The sequence below is a fragment of the Podarcis gaigeae genome, assembly GCF_964106915.1.
Source record: "Podarcis gaigeae genome assembly, chromosome: 7".
NCBI lineage: Eukaryota > Metazoa > Chordata > Lepidosauria > Squamata > Lacertidae > Podarcis > Podarcis gaigeae.
In genome coordinates, this window is record NC_139683.1 from 20,598,563 (window position 1) to 20,624,640 (window position 26,078).

The 26,078-nt window shown below is 43.6% G+C and overlaps 1 protein-coding gene and 1 long non-coding RNA gene across 3 annotated transcripts in view; both read left to right on the top strand.

Moving 5' to 3' along the window:
* LOC310849342 overlaps nucleotides 1-26,078 on the top strand; it is a 431,248-nt gene that overhangs the window by 306,265 nt on the left and 98,905 nt on the right. The window lies entirely within an intron of this gene.
* The window catches only part of RSPO2 (R-spondin 2), a 102,158-nt gene that overhangs the window by 35,923 nt on the left and 40,157 nt on the right, over nucleotides 1-26,078 (top strand). For both annotated transcript variants that reach the window (XM_083749446.1, XM_083749447.1), the window contains exon 3: nucleotides 19,077-19,265. In XM_083749446.1, coding sequence (XP_083605572.1) covers nucleotides 19,077-19,265 — 189 coding nt within the window. The remainder of the gene's footprint in view (nucleotides 1-19,076; nucleotides 19,266-26,078) is intronic.

Below are 26,078 nucleotides of genomic sequence, written 5' to 3' on the forward strand. Positions count from 1 at the left end.
CTTTCACTCCCTTTAAGGAGTCTCAAAGCGGCTAACATTCTCCTTTCCCTTCCTCCCCCACAACAAACACTCTGTGAGGTGAGTGGGGCCGAGAGACTTCAAAGAAGTGTGACTGGCGCAAGGTCACCCAGCAGCTGCATGTGGAGGAGCGGAGACGCGAACCCGGTTCCCCAGATTACGAGACTACCGCTCTTAACCACTACACCACACTGGCTCTCATATGTAACCCGAGGTACCACTGTATGCACTACTGTAGAGGCAGGAATCATGGCAGGACTTAGATTAGGAATGGAAGATGCCAGCCCTTCCTAATTGGCAGAGAGAGAACTGGGGCAGAAACCTTAGCTATTGAATGGCTCATACTACACTTCTTCATCTTGCATCCGACAAACAAGCATTCTCTCCACTCAGCAGAACAATGCAGCTCCCCCAAGCAAACTTCATGGCTTAGAGATCTTACATTGGGACAACCTGGCCATCTTTTTTATAAAGCCAGAGTCTTCAGAAGTTGAGTGTGCACCCCTCCTCCTTCATTTTTCCAATCCCACCCATTGGAAAGCTGCAATGCTTTGCTGTTTACCTCCTTGTTGTCAAGCAAAAGTATTTATGGACCTTTTTAGCCACAGGCCGTTAAAAAGCAGCTATTTCCAACAAGGCGTGCATAATGGGTTTTCTGGGTCTTGTCGAGGACTCCTTTTCTTTCCCCAGCAAGCTTGAAACGTTTTGATAACCTGGGACACATTAATCTCATACATTTAAAGCCCTATGGTGGGACTTCAGCCATGGCTTCTCCCATGGAATGTTGAGAGCTGTTTTAGGGCAGACCAAAAAATAAATGGCTTCTTTATGTAAGGTAAAGGGGCCCCTGACCATTAGGTCTAGTCGTGACTGACTCTGGGGTTGCGGCGCTCATCTCGCTTTATTGGCCGAGGGAGCCGGCGTACAGCTTCCGGGTCATGTGGCCAGCATAACTAAGCCGCTTCTGGCGAACCAGAGCAGCACACGGAAACGCCATTTACCTTCCCGCCAGAGTGGTACCTATTTATCTACTTGCACTTTGACATTCTTTCGAACTGCTAGGTTGGCAGGATCAGGGGCCGATAAACGGGAGCTCACCCTGTCGTGGGGATTCGAACCACTGACCTTCTGATCAGCAAGTCCTAGGCTCTGTGGTTTAACCCACAGTGCCAGTTAAACAATGGATTTCTTTCCAACAAGATGTATTAATGGCCACCGACTTGGATGGCTTTACAAGAGATTAGACAAGTTCCTGGGGGATAATGGCTATCACTGACTAGTAGCCACAATAACTTTCTTCTCCATCCACTCTTGGGAGGCAGTATTCCTCTGAATACAAGTAGCTGTTGTATCACAGATTATGCTTTTGCACTCAGATCCTGTTTCTTGGCTTCCCAAGGGTTTCTGGTTGGCTACTGTGAGAATAGGATGCTGCCTTAGATGGGCCTTTGGCCTGATCCAGCAGGGTTGCTTTTATGTTATTGTGGATGTCTTCTACCAGTAAAGTGCTCAGAATAATCATTCTCCCCATTGCTGCCATTTTTATGGCATTGAAAACACTCTGCTAACCATAGCGATAGCCATTTCAGCCCTGTGGAATCCTGCAACGAGGCTGAATAAATCTTCTTTGTTTCATAAGAGCACTGTGCCCGACAGACAGCCATTCCAGGGAACACTGGTAATTAGGTTCATGTTTAATGTGTGGGCAAAGGAACCCTTTGGCTTCTGAGCTTAATTCCCTTTTATTATCTTTGTGTAATCTGAGTAGGTTCTAACTAGGAGTTCTCTAAGAATTGGGGTAGCTGGTTTTTACAGCTATAATTTAGGCATAGTTACACATACCTCTGACAGTTCACCACTTCCTGTTAACATATTCAGCCCATAAAATGCAGGGATGTTGGGATAATAAATTGTTCCTCAAAATGATTTTGGTTCTCTCCTTTTTGAGGTCTTAGTTTTGTTCCCCTCTTTTCATTCATTCATTCATTCATTCATTCATTCATTCATTGACCAAGCATGGAACAGCCCTTTATTATTGGAAGAATTATTATGTTTTTAAACCACAATGATGTTAAATAGATCATTATTCGTGGTCGATTCATTTTTTTTGCTGAATCAGCTAAGTATTGCATACTTTATCACCAATATTCCTTTACCAGCTAACAGGGTCCTCGCTGCAGGATCACATTCACCTGGTGCTATACCAGCTGCACTGGCTCCCGGTGGAGTACAGGATCAGGTTTAAGGTGCTGGCTTTAACCTTTAAAGCTCTATACAGCCTAGGACCCTCATACCTATGGGACCGCCTCTCCTGGTATGTCCCACGGAGGACCTTACGGTCTTCAAACAAAAACATCTTGGAGATCCCAGGCCACAGGGGGATTAGGCTGGCCTCAACCAGAGCCAGGGCTTTTTCGGCCGTGGCCCCAATCTGGTGAAACACTCTGTCACAAGATACTGGGGCCCTGCAGGACTTGACATCTTTCTGCAGGGCCTGCAAGACAGAGCTGTTCCACCAGGCCTTTGGCCAAAGCACAGTCTGACCCCCTCTCTCCTTCTGTAATCCCCATAGAACTCTAGCCCAATGGTTGCCATTAATTTGACTCTGAATTGATTTTAGAATGTATTTCAATTAATTTATTGTGATTTTATGTAAACCGTGTTACTTTTACTGTTGTTAGCCGCTCTGAGCCTGGCTTCGGCTGGGGAGGGCGGGATATAAATAAATTACTATTATTATTATTTATACCAGTTGCTAGAAAACACAGGAGGGGAGAGTGCTCTTGTGCTCAAATCCTGCTTGCAGGTTTCCCACAGTCATTTGGTTGGCCACTGTGAGAACAGGATACTGGACTAGGTGGGTTATTGGCCTGATCCTGCAAGCTCTTCTTATGCTCTTATAACGAGGGGGAAGAGAAGGGGCATATAGGTAGAAGAGCACAAATGTGCAATGAAGTGCTCCTTGAGTGAATTTAATTTTCTCAACAGCCAGAATGGGGAGATCACTTTTTTTGCTTGCTGGCTTCCTTGAAAGCAATGCTAACCCCTAGATCTACCAGGTGCAAGAGATTAGGATGGGGCAGAGGTAGGACTAGCGCAGATGCCACAGCTAACACCTGCAGAAAACTCTTTGGCCACAGACCTGCTGCTGTTGCAATTAGTTAATACAGTGGTACCTTGGTTTACAACCATAATCTGTTCCAGAGGTCCATTTGTAAACCAAAACAGGTTGTAACCCCATTTCGCCAATGGGGCCTCAAAAAAAAAAAAAAAGTTCGTAATCCAAAAAAGTAAAATAAAAATGGGTTGTAATCCAAAAAAAGTTTGCAAACCGGGACACGCACTTCGGGGTTTGACATGTTTGTAACCAGACTGTTTGTAAACCAAGGTACCACTGTATAGTGAGTTGCTGTGTTGTGTATTTTTAGAAGTGTGCTGTTTTATGGATTTTATGTGTTATGTTACTTACGATAACAGGTCGGATCAGAGAAGGGATCTTTATTTATTGGGGTATGAAGCGCCGTTATTATTTATTTATTTAGAAAGACAAGGTATTGTTTAATGATACAATTAATGTCACTGGAATATTACTGTGGATATCTAAAACCCTTAGTTTTGTGTATGTTTGGATGCTCCAGTTATCTGGCTGAATGAGTGCATGATAAATAAATGGGGGAGAAAAAGCCTAAACATATCCCTTAGGACCTATTTTAGTCCCAGAGCATCTGATTTAGATACTTCTTGAGATTGCTTCTTATCTAAGTGGAACCATGCTGCTCTGTACACTCCTTTAAAAAAAACAACACCAAAAACCATTATCTGATCCTTGTGCATTTGAACTTGAGCTCCTGTGACAAAGGCACACTTGTTTGTGCATTCATGGAGTTTTAACAAGAAGCTGGTGTTTGGTAAGTGAGAGCACCTCATTTCCTATAATAAGGCACAGTAAAGTCACTTGTAATGCATATGTGATTGCACAGAGAAACTGAACACAGAGGGACCCACTTATGTCATCAGAAGCCAGGAAATTCAATTTAAAAAGGAAAACTGCTTAAACCTACAACAGCCTGAGCCAGATAACTGGAATGTGTCTGTTCAGCAGGGATGTAAAAAGGAATCTTTTCCTATTCCGTCCCATGTTTGTGGCACACAGCAGCGTTTCCATTCCACTGCAGTTCATATTCCACCAAAAACTACATTATTTGTCTCATTGTCTGCTGTGGTGAAATCTCATAACTTCTGCAATCTACACAATTAGTTATGTAAGTTATGTCACACCACCCCATTTATTTCAAAGCAAAGGAAACAGAATACAAAAGAGGAAAAGTGTAATTGCACATCATTTGCGGATGGAAAACAACAGCAATAGTGAATATCGATTCTATTCCCAACTTGATTTCCCTTCCTCATATGGGACAAATAAGCTGAAGATGCAGCGCAGCAGAATGGAAATGGGAGCTGCATGGCATTCTGTACAAGGCAGGTAGAAAATGATGCTTTCATAAAAGCCAAATTGGAGGCATCTGAAGTCATAGCAAAGTTTGTCTTATCAGATATGAGGCAGTGAAGATCTGAAAACAACTAACATTTTGTGTGGCCAGCTCTAGCAATCCTGTCACCCATAAATTGAGTAGAATAATGCATTAAATGAAATGGATGTTTCCTGTTCATAGAGTATAAGGAAGAATAGTTGAGATCCTGACTAGATGTTTGTGGCTAGAAATCTCTGTGGAAAAATGAGTAAGTGAAGTTGCTCAAACAGTACAATCTTATTCATGGTTAAAAGTAAAAGGACCCCTGACAGTTAAGTCCAGTCACGAACGACTCTGGGGTTGTGGTGCTCATCTCGCTTTACTGGCCAAGGGAGCCGGCGTTTGTCCGCAGACAGTTTTTCTGGGTCATGTGGCCAGCAGGACTAAGCCACTTCTGGTGAAACCAGAGCAGTGCATGGAAATGCCGTTTACCTTCCCGCCGGAGTGGTACCTATTTATCTACTTGCACTTTGATGTCCTTTTGAACTGCTAGGTTGGCAGGAGCTGGAACTGAACAACGGGAGCTTACCCCGTCGCAGGGATTCGAACCGCCAACCTTCTAATCAGCAAGCCCTAGGCTCAGTGGCTAGACCACAGCGCCAACTGCATCATGGTTACCCTGTCGTAAGTGTGGTTGTGATGGCAACAAACTGTATTGGGGGTCTCCATCACTAGTTAAGACTTAGTGTGGAATGTATTTCTGCCTATCTGAAACCCAGAAGGAGAGGTGTGCATTCACTTTCGCAATTAATGAAAAACAGAGCAGATGCCTAACCAATTTGTTTGTCAAAAATTAATAATGATATCAAAATGAATGGAAGAAACAAATGGAAATCTTTTATTTTTGTTTCTCCCATTCATTTCTCATAGGAGTTCCTGAAACAGACAAGAGGCATTGTATTGCTTAACAAATTGATGTATACAGGGAACCTTCTGTAGGTAGGAGAGATCTGAATGCTCAAAAGACATGAAAACTGTAGAGTTGGGAAGCTTAGATGTCACTCCTTTTTGATTGCTTATAAAATGGGGTCCTTGTCTCCAACCTGCCTGAAGCTTGACACATCTTGTAATGCAATGCCTAAAAAACATGTCCCATTTACATGGAAAAGACCAGAGTTATAGACATCAAATGACAGCCTTGGTATCCATTATATTAAAAGTAGGGCCCTTCTAGGCTGGTGTTTTATTGCATGAATATTCTGCAGCAGCTGCATTAGCCAAAAATAGTGCATTAGCAAGTGGTTATATCCTCCCCTAGTTTGTTCTGTGATACTATAGCTCAGTGAGTAGACCATGAGACTCTTAATTTCAGGGCTGTGGGTTTGAGCCCCATGTTGAGTAAAAGATTCCTGAATTGCAGGGAGTCGGACTAGTTGACCATCATAGTCCCTTCCAACTGCACAATTCTATGATTCCCTAATCTAACCACATTATTGCTGACTGGAGGACTATATAGCACAACAAATGTGGGACAAAAATAAGCCAGCACGTTTGTGGTAGAAAAAGCTACAGGATTTCATCAGGAAGTTATAGTATATGCACCGACCAGAAACAAGCAGCATGATCACCCTGTTTTTGTTTTGGAGGTGCAAATATTATTGAAAACTGTTTGCACTTGCAAACAGATTCCCCAATAGCGTCATGAACACAAAGGATGCCTGGGCGTGTCCACAGAAACAAAAAAGTAAATAAAAAGATATAGTAGGGGAAGAGAAGTGAAAGTAATGATGCTGTAGACCAGCGGTTTCCAGCTGGTCGACCGCGATCAACAGGTAGATCCCTGGATGATCATGGTCGATCACGGGATTAAAAGCAGTGTTTCCACACACCCCCTCACTCTGTCCCTACATAGCATCAAAAGGGTGGTCTTTTATAGTCTACTGCCAACATTAGTTGGCTTTATTGTTTTGTGCACTTGTTAGCGTTGTAGTTAATGGTTAGTGTTTCCTCCCTAAAACAAGCTCAACAACTCTGGCCTTTCCCCCCTAAAAAAACCTCAGGAGCTCTGGGCAATCCTTCCTTCCACCCACCCCATGCACGTTCCTCCCCTCTCCAGTGATAATGGGTAGATCACTGCCAGTTTTTTAATACTGGGAGTAGATTGCAGTCTCTTGGGAGTTGGACGTGCCTGCTGTGACAATTGAAAATAAAATGAACAGGGCATTCAGGAATAAAATGAAAAACAGAACTCTCCCCTCGCAGCCTCTGTCTTGGAAAGCTGCTACCAGTTTAAGTGAATAATATTGAGCTTGGTGGCCAATGGCCTGTCTGACTTGGTCAGCTCCCTGTATTCCAGCAGTAAATGAAATTTTATACACACAATCAGGTACTGATGTCTGTGACTGCAAAGTGGTATCTGAATGTATCAACGGATGAGGTTACGGGTGCCCAGTAAATATTGGCAAGCTAAACTTCACAAACTGTTGTTCAAAGTATTATATCATGATTAATAGAATAAATCAACCAGTTCAGTGGTGATCTAGAAATTATCTCTTTATTATGTGTGATATGTATCATTAGATTTTTATGGAATACAGTGGATGAGTTTTGCATTTGCTTCTGAACAGCTGCAGTCAAGATGCTCAACGTAGCTTTTCATTGTGTGTTGATACGTCAGTATTAATAAAGTTTGTTTCAGAGTTGAATCATGTGGACTCCTCCCCCTGCAGGCTTGTTTATGAAGGCTCTTCTCCCACACATCCCCATAGTCAAGAAGCCGGGTTGAGGAAGTGGTTTAACTTAAAGTCACACGTCATTGTAGTGATGAACTCTTGCACGCAATGGCTATTGTTCTGTGAACATGGACGCATCCTGATGCCCGGTTTTAATTCTGCAGAGCTCATGAGTTAAATGCAAAACTGTCACAGAAGTTGTGGGAAACTGCATGGAAGTTCCATATGTTAAGATACTGGCAAAATGCAGTCTGGGGGCTGTCCTGCAATGACAAAATGTATTTTATTAACTCATTCATCACCGTTGTTTTACTTGTATGTTGCCTTTCCACACAAAGCATCAGCTCAAACTGGTTTAAAACAAAGGAAATGGGGAAACAGCTAAAATTAGACCAAGCACAGTTTCATAATACAATGGTACCTTGGGTTACATATGCTTCACGTTACATACGCTTCAGGTTACAGACTCCGCTAACCCAGAAATATTACCTTGGGTTAAGAACTTTGCTTCAGGATGAGAACAGAAATCGTGCCGGGGCGGCACAGCAGCAGCAGGAGGCCCCATTAGCTAAAGTGGTGCTTCAGGTTAAGAACAATTTCAGGTTAAGAACGGACCTCCGGAACGAATTAAGTACTTAACCCAAGATACCACTGTAATGTAATAGAACCATAGAATTGTAAGGTTCGAAGGGATCCCATGGATCATTTAGGCCAACTCCCTGCAATGGAGGAACCATCTAAAGCAGCCTTTCTCAACCTGTGGGTCCCCAGATGTTGTTGAACTACAACTCCCATCACCCCTACCTAGCAAGGCCAGAGCTCAGGGATGATGGGAGTTGTAGTCCAACAACATCTGGGGACCCACAAGTTGAGAACCGCTGACTAAAGAATCCCTGACAGATTACCACCCAACTTCTGTTTAAAAACTCAGATGAAGGAGAGTCCACCAGCTTCCTAGGTAGTTCCTTCCAGGCTTCCTCATTTGGCTCATGGGGCCATTTTTTCGACGCCACACTCACCTGTCCGACAGTGTCACCTTTGAGGCAGGTAAAATCTTGACTCAGTCAAAAGTGGTTTGTAGACACAGCCCACCAGCTGATAAGCAACACTGGGAAAGCCCCGCTTTATAAGGCCCTGCAAACCAGCTGATTGCCAGGTCTTCCACAACACATTGCAGAGCACTCTGTCACAATGGTTTGTGGCATGATGTGCAAAGGGGTTTCCCAGCCGCCTGAACACTTGGTCTTGTGGAGGTCACTGCAAAGGGCTTTACGGCTGTGCATTCGCCTGCATGATTTCATTTCATACCATGTGAGCAAAAAAGGGGTCACTTTACATCATTATACTAGGGACGCGGGTGGCGCTGTGGTCTAAACCACTGAGCCTAGGTCAGCGGTTCGAATCCCCGCGATGGGGTGAGTTCCCGTTGCTCGGTCCCTGCTCCTGCCAACCTAGCAGTTACCAAAACTACGTCAAAGTGCAAGTAGATTAATAGGTACCGCTCCGGTGGGAAGGTAAACAGTGTTTCCATGTGCTGCCCTGGTTTCACCAGAAGTGGCTTAGTCAGGCTGGCCACATGACCTGGAAGCTGTCTGCGGACAAACATCAGCTCCCTCGGCCAGTAAAGTGAGATGAGCACTGCAACCCCAGAGTCGTTTGCGACTGGGCTGGAGAGCCAGTGTGGTGTAGTGGTTAAGAGCGGTAGACTCGTAATCTGGGGAACCGGGTTCACGTCTCTGCTCCTCCACATACAGCTGCTGGGTGACCTTGGACCAGTCATGCTTCTCTGAAGTCTCTCAGCCCCACTCACCTCACAGAGTGTTTGTTGTGGGGGAGGAAGGGAAAGGACAATGATAGCCGCTTTGAGACTCCTTCGGGTAGTGATAAAGCGGGATATCAAATCCAAACTCTTCTTCTTCTACCTTTTACATCATTATGAGATCAGGTGACTGACAGGTGCCCAACACTTCTTCCATATTTGGTCATGGGCATGGAGTGGGGGGAGGTAATGACTTGGCCCACCACCCAGATCCAGTTCCACACCCCTGATGTTAGCAAACAGCAATGGTGCTTGCAGCCAGTGTTCAAAATTGGCCAGGCGCTTTTTGTACCTAGCTATCGGCCACTTGTGACCAGGTGAAGATGCCTGGGCTCCAGGATGCTGCCTGACATCTGCACCATCTGAGGATCATTGGATCTGGATTGTTTTCACACACCAATCCCCCATCCTGTAGAATTCTATCAGTTATATTTTATCTGCACAATCTGAATGAATTTCTGGAACCCACATGCTTATTCTGTGTAGCCAGAGCAGGAGCTGCGAACGATATTACAGCTAATTGTTGCAGCTTGTCTTCACTTACCCCACAGTTGTGAAGAATATTCTGATGTTATGAATGGTCCATGCCACCATTAAGAAAAAGAGGTAGGAATAGGCCAATATAGATGCGGACTGTGAAGTGATTAACGTTCTCAAGGTTGTCACCTAAACTAGACAGATGTTTAACTGATAATCAGTCCCCATCATCTAAGACTTTAGAGCCATCCTACCCCAAAATGAAAACTAGACATTCCATTTTGGCGACTGTATCCTTGGTTTAAGGAGCCATTTGGCACCTAGCTTATATACTTGAGTTTCTGACACTGCTTTCAGCACTTCTGCCTTTCCATATTCTTCAATGACTGCAAACTATGTGTGTGTTTTTCCCTTCCTCCTTTGTTTTCACGTGAGTGCCACTTCCTTCCTGCCATCCTCCCCATATTTCACACTCCTGCCTGGCTTCCCGTCAATATCCTTCATCTCCCCCGATGCATCTGTTGTACATGCCTGGCGCTTTTCCAAATTTGCCTGACATTTTGGCATTTGCCAGCTCTATCCCGTCACAAGCTGCTGTTCAGCTGGACATATGACTACGGGAATATTGTTTACTGAATTTGGCTGGATATCCTTTGGCTGAGAAGCCAAAAAGCCATCTTTAGCATGGCTTCCAAAACCTGGTGCTTGAGAGCTTTGTACGCTGCAACCGAGCTTTTTGCAAGGCCTTGCCCTAAAGGACTGGAGGAATCTACCTTTCTTAGTTGGATTGAAGCTTAGCTTTGAGCATTAGGTATAAAGGGATTGAAAGAGCCAGTAAATAGGAAATGTCTTAATCACCATGCCAGATTTTCCCACTTAACGTACAGAAGTGTTGGCAGGTGGGTTAGATTTTTACAATGCCATGTCTAAGAATGTGTCAGCTTTTCCTGTTTTTTTCTTGAATAGGCCCCGAATATGTCTCAAATGACGGCAATGCTTGAAATTTTTCTCAAAATTGGATTTGGAGTGCCAGCTTAAAATGTGCCCTCGGGCACCTAGGTTCAGACATCATGTCACTCTGACCTGTGCCCATCTGCATGTCTAGACTATAATTGAAGTTATGTGGCTAACAGCTTTGGCCACATCTACCCTGAGATTTTGTAGATAACTTGGGCATCATAAAGTATATTAAGTCGAAAGTTAGTACCTTCTGGGGAGCTGCAGAAGTTTCCTTTTCAGCCTTACTTTATGTTTCAGGTGGCCTATATTCAGTGATTGACTTATTTATGCATGCAGGAAAAGTATGGGCCATTCATCCAGGAATAGCCAATGCCATCCTGATTTGTTCAAACTATAACTTCCATCAATCCTGACCATTGGCCATATTGGCTAAGGCTGATGGAGTTGGAGCCCCACAACATCTATAGGGCTCCATTTTGGCTACCCCTCCATTAATGAGCCTGTTTAGCAGGCAACGTTATTGCCAGTCCCTTATGAACGACCTTTCTTGGATCCTGCCAAGAAAGATTCCTCTTAAGTGGCTTCTGGGATAGAGGTTTCCACTGGGCAATTGCTTTTACTTGAGATCCTCATGAATTCTGTTTTCCAGCAGATGCTACCCAGAACTTCTTGAGAGAGCAAAATATAAAATAAAATAAATATTCATCTAGGTGCCGGAGGGATAACTATGATGCTATTGCATCTGCAGTTATTCAAATCTCTCCTGTTGCATTGGTGCAGTGTTAGACCGTGTATGCAGAGCGGAACAGACTTAAGTCTAGCACAGAGTATGAAAAATGTAACATAGGTTATTGGGGTTCCCATTGAAGCATGTCCAGTATACAGTCTCCCCATCCCCTTGGTGTCCTGTGCAGATCCATTTCTCTTAAACAAGACCAAAATTATTTCACTCATTTCCCTGTATGTTCCTCAGGATTGTAAACATGTTACTGAGCAAAGAGCTGTTTGAAATCTGAGGAATCATTCCCAGGGTGGGTGACCTCTGGGCCTTGAGATGCTGCTCAACTACAGCTCCCATGATCCCTAGTCATTGGTCATTCTGGTTGTGGATGCTGGGAGTTGATGTTCCTCAAGATTTGGAAGGCCAAGGGGTGCCCACACCTGTTCTGAGCAGTGTTTCCAATGCAGAACAGTGCTTTCTGTGGGTTCAGTTACATGTGGATAGAGGTTCTCTCCTGTATGCAAGTAAATCTTAAAAATCTTGTACAAAGAAGGCACTCAGTTGTGATCAGACATTGCACAGGGGAGCTAAATTATTCTAAGGTCAGGTGCCAGTCAAGTCATTCTGTAGGTTTTATTATTCCGGCGAGGTCTTGTTTGTAATTTGTAATGCACCTAGCACAATATTAGGCTCTTAAAAACACAAAGGTTTTATTAGTACATTTTAGCCTTCATCTCATCAGATTAACTCCTTGCAAATAGACAGCCTGGATTTAAGTTTGTTTAAATATCTCTCGGGAATAAGACTATATAAACGATACACAAATATTTAAAACTTTGTTTATCCGGGACAAGTTTGTGGCCTAAAATATCATTCGAGGAAAACCAAGTTGTTGCTTTTAATGTCTAAAAGAGCGTAGAAAAAGATGCATTAGCTGAAGTAGGTTATCTGATTCCTCCTAATTCCTAATGTTTAAACAGCTTTTGTCTTTTGGAAAGGCAACTTCTGCTCTGCCTAATTACTGGCAATAAAAAGTAAGTAAGGGATTTAAGACTTACGGAGTGTTCCAGTTGGAGGAAAGTATAATTAAAGTTGGCGAGGTCCTTGTTTCCTTTAGGAAATAGAGACTTTAGAAAGGTTTTAAGAGACACTAATTTTTTATTTTTATTTTTTTTTAAATGTAGCTTGTCTGTGTTAAGCTCATGTTCTGAGTGTTTTAACTAAATAGTAAGCTGTAAGGAGCGCATGTTCTCAAGGACACTTTTTAAAAACAACATCTCGAGGGATTTCCCTTCCCTTTTGCTAATTATAGACCCCTTCCATTTTGCACTCACACTTTAACTGCTGGTGCACAAGAGGTAAGGAGGAGTTCAAAAGGAAGATGGATCCAAAGGGAAGGCCCATGCATTATATATCCATGGCATTTAGCTTCAAAGCAGTCATAATTAGACTCTTAGTGAAAAGGGTGGGAGTTTCAAAGTGATCTACACCAGCCTGACTTTGATACAAATGAAGTACTTTGAACTGAAAGTCAAAACTTTTTTTGGCGGTGGAGTGAGGCGGGGGGAAAGAAATCGGGCAATTTGGATTTCCTGTTGGGTCTAAGGCTATCCTAAGAATGGAGCAATTACTTTATTTTATTTTATTTTGCTAGAGTCCTCGTGGGATAGCGTTTTTACTTGCTACCCACTTTTAACTCGGCGCTGTTTTGTAATCAAGCTTAACTGCTGTTTCAGTGTTTTCCTTGGCCTGTAAGGATGATTTGTGTTAGTTTTTCTGGCCCGCCTGAAGCCCCAGCGCAACGGACTATCAGCTATAGCCTTACAAAACAGATACATCGTCTCTCACTCACACTTGCACATGCCTTGTCTGAACCTAGCAGCACTTTTAAGAATAAAAACGTAAAAACGACGAGGTCATATCCAGCACTTGCACAGTGGAACTTCTCCTTCCTCTCCTCGCCCTGTGTTTCCTTCTGCCAGACATGTTCCACAGGGCCTCCCAACCTTCTGGAGAACATTTTGAGGGCACACAGCGCACTGCTTAGGAATTTGCACTGTGGAAGTCGGTTGCAGGAGTAGAGCAGCAATACTGGTTGCAACCCACTGCTTCCAAAAGATGCAGAATTTTTAATTTCCCCTTTATTTGTAGATGTTTTCTAACTGGCTGCAGAGGATGGTGCAGTGGGGCTGCACTGCTCACCTGAGCTCTATCCGAGATGAGTTGCTGCAGCAGACGAAGGGTTCGGCTTTGGCAAGGTTGGCACAGCACAGATGCACTGGGGCAGCCAATTGTGCTGGCAAATTTGCACCGTGCCAGCCTCATCACTGACGCACCCCTCTCCATCTCTGAATACTGCATTGACTCAGCTCCATGGTGGTTGACTTCATGTGCAGCCCATTACACCATCCACTGGTAGTATCTGGAATTTTTTGCTAATAAAGCCATAGGAGAGCTAGTAAAAAAAACCTCAACAACACTGCTCTGACAAGGAATGACCCCTCCTGGAGTTGTAAGTCAGCTGAGCTACTTCCCCACAAACATCATGAAGTTGTTCAGCTTATTTCTGAACCACAAGGATGCTCAGAAATAATCCCCTGTCAGTGATAAAGAACTCCAGGGACACCCTACTCTTTCAGTTATTTGGTTTATTACTTACTGTTTTCAAGCCATTCATATCTGTTTTCCTCTAATTCTGCAGCTGATTTGTTATGACCTAATGCAATGACAATAAAACCATTATTTACATTTACTTGAATAGTATAGTTTTATCTGTGTAGACGCAGGACACATCACCCGGTGAGCTTCCTACCACCCCGTTTGGCATCATTTGAAACGGAAATGCAGGAAGTTGTCCCTCCTAAGAATAGAATAGATATCGTTTGGGAGAATCATCTGTCAACATAGCTCAGCCCCAGTGTGAATTGCACCTGTCATGAGAGCAGAAGAAGAGGCCTGCTAGATCAGGCTAGGGGCCTATCTCGTCCAGCAGCCAAACAGATGCCTATGGAGAGCCCCAAAGCAACAGCACTCTTGCCACTCATGAATCCCAGCAACTGGCAATCAGAGGCCTCTGGCAGTTGATTTAGAACATAGCCACCATGACTGGTAATCATTTGATGGCCTTCATCCAATGGGTCTCAAACCCCAAAGACAGGCTCGGGCGGATTGAGCAGACAAAAGCAACAGTAGGTCGAATGGTCAAAAAGGTGTAGAGGGAAGCGAGGGGCAGATGGAGCTTGTCACGTGGGAAGGCATCCCATCTAGGAGAAGGAAACTCAGATCCTAAACTTCTGCTGCCTTGCAGAATACCTTCAGGAGACATAAAGGCTAAGGAGTAAACTCTGCACAAATCTGGAGTGGAGTCCCTAAGGTGGTTGGGTGGCACTTTGTACGCCTCTTTCTGGCAACTCCTGCAGCCAAGCTGGTGTCAGGTGTATTGCTTGTGTTCCTTTGGACCACATCAGTGGGGCCAAAAAAGAAGTCTTGTTGTCTGGGCAGCCAGGACCTCTATACACACTGCCCAGGCTGGCAACATGAGAACGGTGGCTTTTCTGTGGTGTCTCCCCACTTGTGGAATGCTCTCCCTAGGAAGGGTTCCCTGGTGCCTTCATTTCATATCAGGCAAACACATTCCTCTTCTCCCAGCCTTTTGGCTAATTAAACAATCTATGGCCTTTAAAAGTATGTTGTTTTTACGATGTTCTGTGTTTTTTGTGTTTTTATGTTGTAAACATAACTGCCCTCGGATGAAGGGTAGTATAGAAATGCAATTATTATTATTATTATTAATTTATTATGAAATATGAAGGGGGAGCTGGATACACGAAGTCTCTCAAGCTGGTGCAGCAATTTCCCCAAATTTCTCCTTTCCTCTGTGTTTTCAACTACTCAAATCTAGCTTTGGAGCAGCTATGAAATCATGTTGAACAGTGTCCGCCAGCCCTCCCTAAATGTACAACCCCTGCCTGCTTTTTGTTCAGTTTCTCATTTAGCTTTATGACTAATGAGTCCCAAGCGTAAAGTAGCCAACACCAGTTCATGTTATTGGGTTTCCTCCTTATGCCACTGCACGTCTTGACTTTAAGTGTTGCTCTTTGCTTCAGTTTTTTAAATGCTTCAAACGTGTGTGTGTCTGTTTTCGCCTTTTGCTGTTTGGGTAGATCTGGTGTTGGGCTTGTGTTTTTGTTGGACTGCCACATCTTTGATCCCTGCAGATTTTGGGGCTTGGAAAAAGTTGAAACTTACAATAAAAGACAAAATAAACAAGCCATCAAAGGGAAAAAAAATTAAATCTCTGTTTATTCACCTGCATGTGAGACTAACGCTGGTCCAGAGCAGCAAGCTGAAATATTTCAGATATTAAAAGACTTGACAAAAACAAATTTAGTTTTCAATATTTGAGACATAAGTACATGGCAACAATCGGGATACATGGAAGGGTGTGGGGAGTAGTGATGGAAGAAGTGGAAATAGGCAAAGGCCAATAGTTATTGGTAATGCCAACCAGGATATAGTTCCATGTATATAGAATTATAGAATCTTAGAGTTGGAAGGGACCCCCGAGGTCATCTACTCCAACCCCCTGCAATACAGGAATCCAAGCTAAGGTATCCATGACAGAAGGCCGTCCAACCTCTGCTTGAAAACCTTCAAGGAAGGAGAGTCCATCACCTCTTATGGGAGTCTCTTCCACTGCCAAATAGCTCTTACTGTCAGAAAGGTTTTCTGAATGTTTAGTTGGAATCTCCTTTCTTGTGACCTGAAACCATTGGTCTAAGTCTTACCCTCCAGAGCTGGAGAAAACAAGCATGCTTCCTCTTCCATGCGACAGCCCTTGATATATTTGAAGATGGCTATTCTATCTTGTCTCAGTCTCCTCTTTTGCAGGCTAAACATACCCAGCTTCTTCAGTTCCTCGTAAGGCTTGGTTTCCAGACCCTTGATCATCTTGGTTACCCTCCTCTGCACACGTTCTAGCTCTGCACACATTCCTGCACACGTTCCAACATCCTTCTTAAATGGTGGTGCCCAGAATTTGACACAGTATTCCAGGTGTGGCCTGACCAAGGCAGAATAGAGTGGTACTATTACTTCTCTTGATCTGGACCAGGCTTCCTCAAACTTGGCCCTCCAGATGTTTTGGCCTACAACTCCTATGATCCCTAGCTAGCAGGACCGGTGGTCACGGATGATGGGAATTGTAGTCTCAAAACATCTGGAAGGCCAAGTTTGAGGAAGTCTGATCTGGACGTATACTTTGGAGACGAATCTTTGTGTATCTCCCCTAGGCACACATGTGTGCAATTAAACTTAGTTGTAGTGACAGCCAGTGCATTTCTGAACACTTAAATGTCTCTTAACATTGAGAGACACAAGCCTTATACCCAATGTTTCCAACCACCCAAGAAATGCAGGGATTCCCTCAGGAAACACACATGCTGTCTGCAACAAATGGCCCAGTGTGATCTTCAACTCCCTGCAGGAATGTTCCTGTGTATCCATGCCTTCCTGTAGGATGCTATAAAAACATGATAGCCAAAGGTCTATCTAGTTCAGCATCCTCTTCTGTTTCTTAACTCTCTTACTTCTGCTTGAAGACTGATATTGATTCATTGGAAAGATAACACCATGCCCCCCTTTGTACTATGGATAGAAGGCTTGACTACTCCTGCAACATACAAAGAGATTGCTTTAAGACATAGATTGTGTATGGACAAATACAGCGATATTTTGAATGCATTTATATGAAGCACAATGACTTGTTACTAATTTTATACTCATAAAAACAATCATACTACTTATTTACCCATGCTCTACCGATAGCCATGAATAATCGGGTAAATACAGTTCTGTGTTAAAAATGAGGATAGAGGAAAGGTTTTTAAGAATGGGTTTGTTGTCAGGAAACTGATTTGGCCTGTCTTTCTTTTGCAATGGGTTGTCCTTCAAGTTCCCAGTTGAAAGTGTTAAGTGAAGATAGGTACAAGGTGGGACGTGGAAGAAAGGTTTTAAAACCCATCAGCCCCTGGGAATCAAAACAGTCTCCATTTCCCCCCTTCCTAGTTTACAAAGTGACACTTCCTTAGAGGTGTACCATTATGTTCCATCTGTGTACACAAGTAGCTAAGCTGTGCACTCATAAAAGCATTCACATGCAACATTCAACAAGTGTACAGTCTGTATACCTGTGTGCACAACAGTTCAGATGTTAAAAAAGTAGTGTATGCTCTGTTACAGAGATGGGTACGTTTGTTTATTTTATTTCATAAAATTTATATACCGCTTGATTTGGGGGGCGGGGGGCTCAAAGGGAAGATAGTGCAAGAGAAAGACAGGGCAAATGTTCAAGGAGAGTACAGAGGCCTGAGGAGAGTCTTTATGGTTGGCTACAGAGAACTGGAATATCAGCTCCAGGCCGTGGGTTCCCTCATCCTGCCACAGCACATGCCCATTAAGCAAGCGGTTGTCTCGTCTTCAGGCCCTTAACAGGCAATGCTTTCCAAGCTGCATTAAGTAATGTTCAAAATGCGCAAGAGCCACAGAAGAGCTACATGCGGTCTGCTGTTAAATAAGCATTAGAAGCCAGTAATCCATAAGCCTTTATTTTTGCAGCTTCTGTCTTTGCTCATTAGTCTTATCTAATGCCGGCTTTAATTTCCACTGATCTATTTATGCTAGAATTTCACTTAATAAACCTTGTATGGATTAATCTGGTTGTCTTCTTGGCGCACATCTTAAACTTTTAAGACGTAAAGGATTCTCCTTTCAAGACCCTGGCTGATCCAAAGTCCCATCATAAGATAAAGATTTATTGGAGGGCTACCAAGAAGCTGGGATATAGAAGTGAAATTGGTGGTAGGAAACTCTCAAAAACAAGATCTAAACTGGCATGTTTATGGCCCAGAAACATAGTTGGAAAGTCATAGTCCTTTTCTGCTCCTACCTCCCCAGCAACTGATATTTAGTGGCAATCTGCCTTTGGTTATGGAGGTTCCATATTTCCATCATGACTAATAGCCATTGATAGACCTGGCCTACAGGAATTTGTCTGCTTCCATGTGGAGCCACTTTCAGCCCTCCATTTTTTGCTTGTTTTCCTCCTGAATACGTAACAGTGGGTTGGATCCAGACTTAAGTTATGCCCCATTGAAATCAACGGGGAATGCTAGTTTCACAGTTGTAGATTTTTATTTTTGGCCATCTTCTAACTAGAAAAGAACAGTTAGATGCTATTTTTTTTTAATTACACATTCTTTTAAAAATATCACAAAAGGAAAGAATGTTCTCTTAGTTTTAATTTTCAAATTAAATCCACTGTTCTCTGTCCACTAGCACAAGAGCGGATGGTGGAGTTTAAAACTTGTGCTTTTCTGTGCTCAGCAACATTCTGCAAGTGCAACAAGAGATTAATTTAGTGCTACACCATATTATGACAGATTAACTGACCTCAAATTTAGACTGCAGATGCAGCTGTGGGGGAAAAGGTAGGCTTTTGCTGAAGTAAAAACCACTTTCCTCCTTTGAACCCAATCCTTATTGTTGCTGTTACCATTTGTACACAAGAAGACCACCACTGTCCACTGACTTAAGTTGCTCTCCAACTTCATTTAGTATTATGCACGTATAGTAATAATTTTTGGCTTGTTAAACTATACCACATGGCGTGGGGGGGGGGAGGGGAAGTGAATGGAGCTTTCACTTCCAAAGCAAATTGGAAGTGCCCACTTTGCTATCATGTCTGCTGAAGTTCCCTGCCCTCTCCTTCAGTTGTTGTTTTTTCTCTATGCAGGCTTTTAAAGGGAAGATAAATATTGCCACATGCTTATTTTTGGGTTCTAATACTGTTGTTGTCGTCTTCTTTTTTAATTCCACAGCCAACTATGGACCAAATCCAATTTGCAAAGGCTGTTTGTCTTGCTCAAAGGACAATGGATGCATCAGATGTCAGCATAAGTTGTTCTTCTTTCTCCGAAGGGAAGGAATGAGGCAATATGGGGAATGCTTGAATTCCTGCCCGCCAGGGTACTACGGTCTGCGAGCCCCAGACATGAACAGATGTTCAAGTGAGTTTCCTTTCATGTTTCTTTTTTTAAAATCTGTAATTTCAAAACTAAGTTATTGGTGAGGGTGGAGAACATAAGACGATACTTTTGTAGACAACTCCAATGCATTGTAGTCATTCCTTCCTAAAAGAATCTCCAGTTGTCTGGACGCTGTGCTTTGGACACCTCTAAAGATTTGTTGTTGTTTAGTCATGTCCGACTCTTCGTGACCCCATGGACCAGAGCACGCCAGGCATTCATTTTACATGATGGTTCCTGAGATCAAGGAACAGTTTTTCATCTGGTGTTTGGATGCTATCAGATGCTATTTTGAATCAAGTTGGTAGATTGAACCTTTCAAAACTGTCCTGTCTTGAACCACTGATGTCAAAAGTGCATTGGTTCCTCTCCCATTTCTTAGAATTCCCAAGCAATTCCAAGTGCAAGCCTCAATCGTCTGTAAATTTATTATCCATTGGAACTTCTTTCTTCCCTTAGGTCATAAACCTGTGTCCCTTCCAATGTTGTTGGACTACATCTCCCATCATCCCTGACCACTGGCCATGCTGTCTGGGGCTGATGGGAATTGGAGTCCAGCAACACTGAGGGCCACAGGTTCCCTGCCGATGGGGCGGGGAGGTAATTATCTGAAACAAACCTCTTGCTTGGTACACTTACAATTGTTTGTAAGTGTTCATACAGTGGTACCTCTGGTTACATACTTAATTCGTTCCGGAGGTCCGTTCTTAACCTGAAACTGTTCTTGACCTGAAGCACCACTTTAGCTAATGGGGCCTCCTGTTGCCGCTGTGCTGCTGCTGCTGCATGATTTCTGTTCTCATCCTGAAGCAAAGTTCTTAACCTGAGGTAATATTTCTGGGCTAGCGGAGTCTGTAACCTGAAGCGTATGTAACCTGAAGCGTATGTAATCCGAGTTACCGCTGTATATTTTTGAGATCAGAATCTGTTCTTCCCAGTGCTTTTGTTCTAAAAAAATGTTTAGGGGTACTCTCATTTTGACCCAAGAAAATACCATTTTATAGTTCAATTTGGGGAAAATAAATACAGTAAATGGACAAAAGTACAAAGATTCACAAAATGTTTAGGGGTATGTGTCTTCCTGCATCCCCCCAGAAAAAAACACCACTGGTTCTTCCCATCTCCCTGAACAGAAGAGATACACCTGCTATCTTTTTTGTGCCTTGAGCTCTGCTGTTGGGCAACTCCTGTTTAATTTCAATGGGAGCTTGCACTGTTTTGTGTTCTGAACTCATGATTTATGTTACCGTTTTATTTATCTTGGTTCTGGTGCTGAGTATGCGCTCATTTTTTGAAATGTCAGTTTGACATGATGAATTAAATTCTCTTTCTGGAACTTCTTGCTTAACTTGAAATGCCCTTTTGTCGCTTCCAAGATAGTCCTGCAGTTCTCCACAATTCCCCATGCGCGTCAGTGGGACTTGAACTCGGGTAATTTTGTTCATGACTCCGAAGTAAATCCAGTTGTGTCCAGCGGGTCTTATGTATACATATAAGTGTACTTATTATTGCAACCTAGCTCCAGTCCTTTTTCTTTGGTCCGGAAGTTTCCAGGTAAAGCCCTGCCTAGTTTCATTCACTTTATGATAACTTCTCACAAAACTATTGAAATTCTTGGAAGTTTTCATGTTTTGATTTCAGAGCACAAAGTAGTCAAGCTCTCACACCAACAGAATAAGTTTGGATATAAGTTTCCCTAAGTTGTGTGCACAGAACAATGCTGGCTATGCCACAGTTTAGCATTATATGCAAACAAACCCTTTTTGTCTATGAAACTGCCTTTGGATAAATGTACTGTATAATAACTTCTTTTGAAATCTCAGGGTACGAGACTGCTTGGATTTGTATACAGTGGTACCTCGGGTTACAGACGCTTCAGGTTACAGATGCTTCAGGTTACAGACTCCACTAACCCAGAAATAGTAGCTTGGGTTAAGAACTTTGCTTCAGGATGAGAACAGAAATCGTGCAGCAGCGGCGTGGTGGCAACGGGAGGCCCCATTAGCTAAAGTGATGCTTCAGGTTAAGAACAGTTTCAGGTTAAGAACGGACCTCCAGAACGAATTAAGTACTTAACCTGAGGTACTGCTGCACTCATAAATCTTGCCATCATGTTTGAGACATGGGAGTGAAATGCATGACTCCATTCAGGTGTGTCTTACTCAGGGTATACTCAGTGAAACTGATAAGCATGATCAAAGTAGGCCCACTAATTTCAATGTGTCTGCTCTGAGTAAAACATAGTTAAGTACCACCCTTTATTTATTTTTAGGAATTGTACTGATTGTTTTGTTTTGTCTTTTAAATACAAATAATGTGGCATCATACAATAACAGCAACATTATGCTTTCTATTATTAATGAAGCAATAATACACTTCAGTATTTCTCTCTGTGTTTTCCTGTTTCATCCCTAAATCTAATATAATCAGTAGTATAGTGCAATTAAACCATGCATCCTAAGAAAAAAATGAATGAATTTTAATTCTCACATTAAGTTTTTGTCTGTTTCCTCCTGAATATTCCATATTTTGGAGCAACCCAGCCAGATGGCCAGGGTATAAATACAATCATCATTATCATTATCATTTGATTTGTTATACTCATTTTTTTCCTTCATTCCAGCTGTCTCAGCCCTCAAGTTCCTTTCTGTCTTTAAGCCAGTGGTGGCCAAACGTGGCCCTCCAGCTGTTTTCGGACTACAACTTTCGTCATCCTTAGCGAACAGGACCAGCGACCAGGGATGATGGGAATTGTAGTTCCCAAACAGCTGGAGGGCCATTAAGCAGTAATGAAAGATCTGACAGTAGATGAGTCAGGATATACTGAAGCATAGTAATGCACTGTGTTGAACCCTTTACTTGTACAGTCATACCTCGGGTTGAAGTTGCTCCAGGTTGAGTGCTTTTGGGTTGCGCTCTGCGGTGACCTGGAAGTAACAGAATACGTTACTTTCGGGTTTCGCTGCTCGCGCATGCAGACGGTCAAAATGATGTCATGCGCGGAAGTGGCAACCTGCGCACGCGCAGATGCGGGTTGCATTCGCCTCAGGATGCGAACGGGGCTCCGGAATGGATCCCATTCGTATCCAGAGGTACCACTGTAATCCTATTTGTGTCACCTGACTCCTGTTGACCAACAGCTGCAATATCGGTGCCCTGGCTATCTGCTGCAGTAGCATTGGGGCTGGAGAGAAATATGAGCCCCTGCTGTGAGCTGGCCCCGCAGTCAATGAAGGTTGGGGGGACCTTTGAAGATGGGAAGGAGTTAACCATGCTTTCCTGATTTAGCTAGTTCAGTGATGGACCTCCAGATGTTGCTGGACTTCAGTTTGCATCATCCACGACCATTGGATGAGGCTGATGTGAGCTGGAGTCTTGAGGGCCACAGATTCTCTCAATCTGGTCAGTGCAGGTGATGCGATTCTCTTCACTTCCACTGCGCTGCGTGTTGGATGAGATAACCCAGTTACTGTCTCTTCCTTGCAAAGTACTTCTGGCAAATGCCTCCTTAGCTTCGTCTTAAAAGTTGTGATGGTGGGGAGGAGTCAAAGCTCAGTGGTAGGACATGCAAGTGGGAATTATCCCTCAATGTTGCATTGTATTCTCACTTCCAAACAGGATCCTGTTCCGGGTTCCAGCCATGTCCTCCTCTAGGACACTCTAGCTTGTAAGAGGGTCATGCAAGGCTCAGTATTCTGGTTTTCTTTTCCACTTGTCAATTGTCACTTTGCATTTCATTGCTACTCAGCATGAACATGAGCTTTAGCAAGCTCTGGCACAGCTGCAAAGGGGGAAATAGAAGGTTCTGCTTTCGTTTTAGATTAACTGCCATTTAGAAAGTCAGCTGAACCGTAAGCAGTGATTGACCTTAACTATGATTAATGCCTGGCTTCATAAACCATGGCTTGAAGTTGGTTGGATTTTACTAACCACAGTTAAGATCAACCACAGTTTATATGGATTCAGATGGTATGGCAAGCAATCAAAACCTGTGGAAGCTTCCAAAAGTGTCCTTATGGTCACCCTGAAGGGGGAGTTCACCAGCATATGAGCCACTGCAGTTCATTCACAAACACTTATCTATGGTTTAATATTATGTGCCCAAACCAGCTCACCATCTTGCCTTTTTAGCTCTGATATCGGAGGCCCTGTTTTTGCTGTGTTTTTCTGTGTTATCCAATATGATCCTGCAAGTTATTAAGACCCTGTCCTACTATCTTTCATACATTTTCAAAATACACAAATAAATATGAAATTCTTCTTCCCTGATGTTGGATGCCCTTTCTGACTCCGAACATTTTTTTGTCTGTTGCTCTGACATTGTTTTTGCAGTTTAAAAATAGCTTTGGCTGCATTCAAAATCCCTACTGGTTTTTACAGAAGGGGGTCTTAGGAGAGTTTAGTGTAAAACGCTTGCACTCTGAATATCTTTGAGCAGAAGAAATCTTCGACCTTTTCTTATTTCTGGAACATTTTCGCATTTGCAATAGAAAAGTGCTTGAACCTGTGTATCTTAGGGAAAATGTTAACATGGATTGAAAAGTGCCACTCTTGCCAAACACAACACTGTGAATGCCACGCAGCTCAACGCAGCAGCTCTAAAATTATGAAAAAAGGTGCATTTTCAAATCTAATTTTCTTCATTAGCTATGAGCTAGGCATCTCAAATTTGCAAGACTGTTTAGAGTTGTTTTTTTCCTGGTTACAGTGTGCCATGTAATTTCTTCTCTAAAGTTGCATACATGGATTTATTTATTTATTTTTGCAAGATGGAAGAAAACTAATCACCCTGTAAAATAGGGGTAGCCAGCATGGTACCCACCAGATACTCATCCCTGATTGTTGCCCATGCTGGCTAGGCCTGAAGGGAGTTGGAGTCCAGTAATATATGAAGGGCACCACATGGTCTCCAAGGCAACAGGAATTCTTCGGGTTTTGGTCTGTGTGTCACAGGAGGTTTGAACCAACACTATGGCTGGTCTGATAGAGATGGGCTCTTTCTTGGACATAGTAAAATGCAGGGCCGGCTCAAGACGTTTTGCTGCCTGAGGCAAAGGAAAAGATGGCGCCCTCTCCCAAGGCACATACAAAAGCCAATTTGACTGGTAGTTGACTCTTGCCACAATACTGGTGAAAGGACAGTGTTGTCCACTGTACGTGAGGCCAGCAGGCTAGTGTAGGGGCTGTAAAGTGGACCTCATGGTGCTCACAGCTCTGTCCACTCCCTACACCTCAGCATTCACCACCTGAGGCAGTTACCTCACTCTGCCTCATCATAGGGCTGCCCCCGGTCAAAAATTATTCCAGTCCATACCTCAGACCTGTCGTGGGGATACATAAGATACTTAAGGAGTGGCTGTGGTCAACCTGACAACTTCTATCAACCTGACAACTTCCATGCCTCTGTGTGTGTTTTTAACACATACTGATTGTTCTAGCAAGTATGGTTGTTGTAGGTGACCTGGAACAACTCCAGGCATGCTTGAAGGATGTGGACCATTTGGACCGCTTCCAATTGAGATTCAGGCCCCATCATTGGGCTGTCTTGGTTGTGCTGGTTGATGATCTCCAGTGGGCAAGGGTGAAAGCTGTTTCCTAGTTTTGCTGGATCTCTTAGCTGCCTTTGAGACATTTGACCATGACATCCTTCTGGACCATCTAGAGGGGGGCACTGCTATGCAGTGGTTCCGCTCCTTCCTCCTGGGCCATGTCCAGAAAATGGTGTTGGGGGTGAGTGTTCGGCCCCCTGGGCTCTCACTTGTGGGTTGCCTCAGGGCTCTGTCCTCTCCCCCATGTTTTTAACATCTACATGAAGTCGCTGGGAGATCATCAGGGGGTTTAGGCTGGAAAATACCCAGTTTTACCTGTCTTTCAAATCAAAACCAGTGAGGGGGGTCAAGGTCCTGTGTGAGTGGAGGCGGTTGGCAGATGGATGGCAGTTAACAGATTGAGGTTGAGTCCTGAAAAAACAGAAATACTGTTCTTGGGGGACAGGCGTCGTGTGTGTGAGGGGGGGGGGACTTCCTGGTCCTGAACGAGGTAACCGTGCCCCTGAAAGATTGGGTACACAACCTGGGAGTCAATTTGGACTCCTTCCTCCTGGGCTGTGGAGGTGCAGGTCAATTCTGTGTCCAGGGCAACTCTCTATCAGCTCCATCTAGTACTCAGACCCTACCTGCCTGCAGACTGTTTTGCCAGAATGGTGCATACTCTGGTTATCTCCCGCTTGGACTACTGCAATTTGCTCTACATGGGGATACCTTTGAAGGTGACCCAAAAACTACAACTAATCCAGAATGTAACAGCTAGACGGGTGACTGGAAGTGGCTGCCGTATAACACCGGTCCTTAAGGATCTTCTCTGGCTCCCAGAAGGTTACTGAGCACAGTTCAAACTGTTGGTGCTGACCTTTAAAGCCCAAAATGGCCTCGGCCCAGTATACCTGAAGGAGCACCTCCACCCCCATTGCTCAGCCCAGACACTGAGGTTGTCCTCTGAGGGTCTTCTGCTGGTTCTTTCACTGCGAGAAGTGAAGTTAGAGGGAACCAGACAGAGGGCCTTCTTAGTAGTGATGCCCTCCCTGAGGAACGCCCTCCCTTCAGTTGTCAAGGAAATAAAGAATTACACAACTTTTAGAAGACATGTGAAGACAGCTCTGTTTTGGGAGGTTTTTTTAAACACTTGATGTTTTATGTTTTTAGATATGCTGTAAGCCGCCTAGAGTGGCTGGACAAACCCAGCCAGATGTGCTGGATATAAATAATAAAAATATTATGATTATGATTCAGGCTTTGG